Raw genomic sequence first — 6,000 nt, forward strand, 5'->3', positions numbered from 1 at the left:
ACGAAATCAAGTATACTTGATTCAGTATACTGGTAATTTCAGTTACTTAATGTCGTTGTTCATATACCTATATTGGTGTGGGGCCTGCTTAACAAAAAGGAGAAGAGCAGCCCTCTTCAAAGGGGAACTCTGATATTGATCATAAAGCATTTCTTTGTGCCTTTGAGGCTGTGATTCTTAAAAGCCAGAAACACTTCTTTATTTGCATAATACAAAGCTGTCAGGTCCTTTTTGTTCCTTGGAGAGTTAAAAGTCTACTGCCCTTCAAGCTGTGCGCATTTTGAATGCAATATCCTTTTCACACACAGTGTAAATGAGGGGAGCTCTCACCCGTTTAGTTTCCATGCATGACCTGTTGCTACATCTTGTATTTTGCACCTGGAGGGGTTTGAACTGTGCTTTCTTCCTTTTGAACACACCTCTACCTTGGTATGGCTTTCAAACTCCCATGGAATGTCTCACTGCTGTGCCCTGTCAGATGATGTACATGGGGGGGAGGGGGATAACTGTTATTCAGTAACAGTTTGCTGAAGGGGGAAAATGTTGTGAGTTTTCAAATGCCTGAATTTGAGACAATGTCCATTAATGCATGTCTCAAGAGGTAGGACCTTTTTTGTCCAGACACTCCTCTTGCTGTGAAGGGATACATTATAGAAAAGGAGTTGAGAGTGTGTGTCTCAAATATTGACAATAAAATTGTATGTAACTACAAATAAAGCCAACTTTACACACAGTAAAATAAATTCATTCTGTCATTAAAGGAGAATGTGGATTCAAAGTTGATTCATATGCTCCTTGGTTTTATTAATTTCTTATTCGTATTAATGGAAGAGACTTTGATTTTACAAGCATTGGGAGTTGATGGACGTTCACAAAGCAGAAATATATCATTTATGCTGTCAGAGACAGCTAAAAATTATACCAAAAATGATACCAAATCAGAGTTCAGTGGTACATAAACTCCTAAAAGAATAGATTCTCTCAGTCCATATTATGAGCATTCTTTCATTATTGCAGTAGTTAATTGCTGTTTTTAGGCAGTCATAAATTTAAAGAAAAGTAAATGGATGGCTGAAAAAAACCCAGCCATGTTCAAAAACATAGTTCTCTTAGCACTACTGAGTTTGTGTGGAAAATACACTGTTAATATCCATGTTTTGGAAAAAGTAAGAAGGGGCAAAGGGAGAAGCGGAACAAAATACAGTACTAAGTACTAGTATTGGGTCACAATCTCATTGGGAAGGATTTGTGTTCAGACTCTTTTAGTCCCACCTCCTCTGTGCTAGATGAGCATTTTAGTTTTGATATGTTTTGTAAGGAGCTCTTCATTAACTATGGATTTTTTTCCACTTTATATGGCTGTCTGGTATGTTTAATGATGTAGGTTATGATTTTTATGCATTTTATATTTGTTGCTGGAATACTGTCCAGCAAGACTTTTTGTTTCTCTCGGAAATAATGTAAGACATTCTAATACATAGCAGTGGTAGCCCTGAACTCTCTTCTTAATGTAGTTTAATCAATATTTTCTTTTCTTGAATTAAATGAGTATGTCAGCTAACCTCATGTAAATGTGATAGTGAAAATGCTGAAAAAGCATTCAGTCTGCCAGTTAATGGCACTTAAAAAACTACATGCTATCCCTTGTTTACTTTATAATGTATTTTCTTACTTTTATTTTAAACAGATTTTGCAGGAATGTCCAGAGCAGCCTGAGGCTTTTAATGAAATGGAGCAATTTGATGAAATCGAAGCAGTTGGGAAATCACTGTTGGACAGACTAACAGTGCCTGTTGTTTATCCCGATGGGTAGGCAGAATGTTTTTTCTAATGCCTTTTGAATAATGTTTTTGGTGAAGTTTCATAATAGACTCATATATGGAAGAATCCTGAAGGCTTATCGCTGAAATTGAAAAAGTGGGTGTGTTGTCTTTGGAAAGCTGGAAATTGGACCTGCCTGCTTTCTGTAAAAAGATAGGAAAGAATTTTTAATGAATATTAGCATGCTGCCTTTATTTAAAGTAGTGACCTTTTCACACTGAATGATTATTAGATTTGTGTAGTCTTTGCACTAGCAAGGTATGTAGAAGTAACAGAAGAATGGGCAGTTCCAATCTCTTTTCCCTGAAAAAAAGACACCAGATGAAAATTATGGTATTTTGATTTATTTATTTGCAATTCTATCTATCATAAGTCTTAAGCCAGTATACTGAAGACAAATTTACATTTGATTCAATCAGTAAACAAAGCAGTACTTCCCTTGAGAGCTATTCATCCTAATTTAAAACTGGTGGTTGTCTTGAGCTACAAAAGCAAATTGAATTTGGAATCTCAGCCATAATAAAACTCAGTTCTCCGTGTTTAATAAAACAGATGTGTCCATTGTTATGCTGAGCCTGTAGTTAACTTCTACCTGAGTATAACCAAGGCATGGAACGAATCTCTGGGTGTGTAGGATCCCACACCATAATGAAAGAGGTCTGAAATCACTGGTTTGAATTAGAGGCTGAAACCTTATGAGGTAGTATCAGGCAACCACATTATGAGTTACCTGAAGTTGATCTGCAGGAAGCTGGTCATGGAAATTTATTGTCATCTTATTTCCAAAATACCATATTCCTTCTGCAGTGTAGTTTCCTTCAGTAAGGAGTGCTAACCCTGAAGATGGTCTCAGGCCTGAATTAGTTGTGACTTTTACTGCCCTTTTAATGTTTGAAAATAGTGGAGGATTTCATAGCTATGAAGAAAAATAAACAAAACTAACCCAAAACCAGACCAAGAAATGTTTGCTGAACTTTTGAATAGCAGATTTTAGGGACCTGATAAAAGTAGCAACTGTTATTTATTCTTAAAATGGATGTAATTTGCAGGTAGACTATTAAAGTAAAAACAAACAAGGCATTTGCTTCACTTAGAGTCCTAATGCAATGCTCCTATGGCTATAGGTATATGTACGCACCTGTATTTTATTTGTGTGACTGAATCCTGAATATTATTTCTTATCCCTCTGTCACTTCAGCACCTGCTCAAAAATGGTATCTTAGCTCTCCTACATCTCCGGATCCCCTGCTCATCATTCCTAGCCATTCTATTTTTGAAACATTTAACAAACAATTTGTAAAGGGTTCACTCATTATTAAAAATAGTTTAATAAATTTGGGAACATGCAAATTGTCATAAAATGCTTGGGGGTATTTTCATCAGCTTGTTCACTTCTTCAGACTTTTATCAGTATCTTTTTGGAAGTTCAGGTCAGTGTTCCCTGTCCTGCTCTTGGCTTCTAATCTGTGTCAGGAAAAACATCTGCCCATACTGTGATCCCATGTGCAGTTGTGCAGTCCGACTCTAAAGTCCCCTAGTCAAAAGAGTTGATTCCTGCCTAGAATAACTTTTCTGTACACTTATGCCTGTCTGAAGCAACTTATATCTGTCTTAAACTCCTTTGTTCTACTGCCATTTCCAAAGTTTACAGCTACTGTACTTTGTAACTGGATTTGATACCTCTTCTTCTGAAACACATATTCTGTTCAAATCCTCCTTTTGCTGACAGCTTGGTTAGTTGTTTCCCTAACATTTCAGCTATTCTTTGTTGTATTTGAATTACACAGTTCTTTTCAGTTTGAGAGGTAGATGGCATAATTTGACAGCATGTGGCTGACTTACCATTTGAAGAGTTCTTCAATACTGCAGCAATTTTATAGCCTAAGAATTCGTGTATAGACAGATTTCATAGATTGTCAGAGTATGCAAAATTGTCATTGCTTGGGGGATAGTCAGTGAAGGGATGTAAAAAATAGTGTTGGAAAGTATCTAGTTGCACTTAAGGAATAGTGCCCTGCTGTTCAAATAATAGAATGGTTTGGGTTGGAAGGGGCATTAAAGATTATCTAATTCTAACTTCCTGCCGTGTACAGGAACACATTCCCCTAGACCAGATTGCTCAGAGCTCCATCCAACTTGGCCTTGAACACTTCCAGGAACAGGGCATCCACAGGTTCTCTGGGCAACCTGTTCCTGTCTCGCCACCCTCAACCTTCTTTTGAGAGTATCTTTTGTGTATAAAAGGCTCATTGAGTATTTGTAATAAATTCATCAAGTCAATGACTTGATGTCAAGTCTCATCACTGAGTCTCCAAAACCCTTTAAAGTTGGCTTTTAAATTGCAAGAGACAAAAATTACTATTTTTCTTGTCTGTTTTGTGTTTTCTAGTGCTATTCATGGGTATATTTATATGTCATACTTTTTGCTGATAACTTTTTGTGGTTTGTGGGTTTGTTTTTTATAGGTCTGAGCAGTACTTCGGGAGCCCAAGTGACATGGCTTCTGCAGCAGAACACATTAGAGAGAAGATGAAGCTAGTTAGCCTGAAAAAGCAGCAGCTGAGACAACCAGAAGCCACTACCCCAGAGAGCTAATACTGACCCTTGTCTATGAATTCATAATAGGACTTAAGTTTGTAATCCAGCATGTTGTTTGCATATTACAGAATTTGGCATAATATATTAAAATGCATTTCACAGCCGTTACAAGTCTCATCTTTTTTTCAAAGTAAATGTTCTCAGCATCTTAATACTGTACATCTATCAAGCCATAATTATTTAACGTGCTATGAAACCATAGACTCCAAGTATCTTATGAAAAGGAACTGTAAACTTTGCACTGAAATTTGCTGTAAAGCTTTACCTGACCTGTCAGCTGCTTCTTAGTTAGACAGCTGATGCAAGCTTTGAGTGGTGCTAATTAAAGTGTTAAAAGTTCCATATTATGAAATTCTAGTTCTTTGCTTCCCCCATGCCCAGGTGATGTAGTAATTCTAGACTGTAGGTAAGTTCCTACAGCGTAGGCAGTGGTAACCCTGTAATTTTAATTTGAAATACTTTAAAAAAAAAATTTTTATTGTGCCAGTATGCAACCTGCCCATCAAATCTTTGATATATCAAATTCATTAAACAGATGTTTTCCTATTTGTATTGATAATGTATTAAAAGCTGTTTGTGCTTAATAAAAATCATCTTTTTAAAATCTAATATAAATTTGTTCTGGTCTGTGATAACTGGTAGTAACAATCATTACTCCCTCAGTATATTTACAAAGTCTGTATAATTTTTTGTATGAAATACTCTAATACACTGTAGCTATAAGGGAACTGCTCTTGAACTATTATTAATAGAGGCAAGAGTCCATGCTATTTTTTTTCTTTCTGATAGCAGTAATTGCACAAAAGTAAGATAGTATTTGCTTAAGTCAGTGTTACATTAATAATGGTTTTGTTCCTGTGTAAGACTGGCATACATCTCCTGTGCTTTATTTCGAAGTGTTTTTTTTCCCTTTGAATGGATAATCCTGAATAATGTGAATATCCCTGTTAGTACCTATGAGGTAAAGCTTTTCATTTAATGAAGAAAAAAATAACATGAAGTTCATAACCAACTTAAAACCATGAGATTAGTAATAAAATGAAATTTACTAAAAGCTGGGAATTGGATTAAAAAAAATCAGCTGTGTGCTTTACTTGGTTAACTTCTTAGTCTTCAGAATGTAATCTGGATACATTCAATATTAGATTTACTGGAAGATGGTGTGGTATCTGACCATTTTGTAATACTATGTGTGAAACAAACAACTGTAAGTATAAAGAAATTTATGTGGTTATCACTCTATACTTTGCTCACAGTAAAGATAATGTTCTCTTCCTGCATGCATTGTTGTTACTCTACAGATTTTCTTGATGGATCTGTCATTCAAATATTATATTTACTTACTCGTTTTAATTTTTCTGTATTTTCTCCAGAGGAAAGTGGTGGTTCAAATACAGCAATTTCTCTCTTAAAAATAGTAAATCCAAATTAATGACTTACCTGTAAATTCAGTGATAAAGGAATTTTTCCTCTTGGGGTATTTTGGCAGAGAAAATCCAATTTTTTTTTTTTTTTGCATTTGATTCACTGGTAAAATATTACATTACTGTTAGTTTAAAACCAACTGAAGTTTCACAGACC

General features: G+C 35.4%; 1 protein-coding gene across 5 annotated transcripts in view; it reads left to right on the plus strand.

Moving 5' to 3' along the window:
- The window catches only part of SESTD1 (SEC14 and spectrin domain containing 1), a 55,211-nt gene extending 50,183 nt beyond the window's left edge, over positions 1–5,028 (plus strand). For all 5 annotated transcript variants that reach the window (XM_027880256.1, XM_027880260.1, XM_027880258.1 and 2 more), the window contains 2 exons: positions 1,688–1,809; positions 4,287–5,028. In XM_027880256.1, the coding sequence (XP_027736057.1) occupies positions 1,688–1,809; positions 4,287–4,416 (252 nt within the window). In that variant the 3' untranslated portion in view covers positions 4,417–5,028. The remainder of the gene's footprint in view (positions 1–1,687; positions 1,810–4,286) is intronic.
- The last annotated feature ends 972 nt before the right edge of the window (positions 5,029–6,000 follow it).

The sequence above is a fragment of the Empidonax traillii genome, unplaced genomic scaffold, assembly GCF_003031625.1.
Source record: "Empidonax traillii isolate 1590-97213 ecotype Southwest subspecies unplaced genomic scaffold, ASM303162v1 scaffold65:size4453928, whole genome shotgun sequence".
Lineage (NCBI taxonomy): Eukaryota > Metazoa > Chordata > Aves > Passeriformes > Tyrannidae > Empidonax > Empidonax traillii.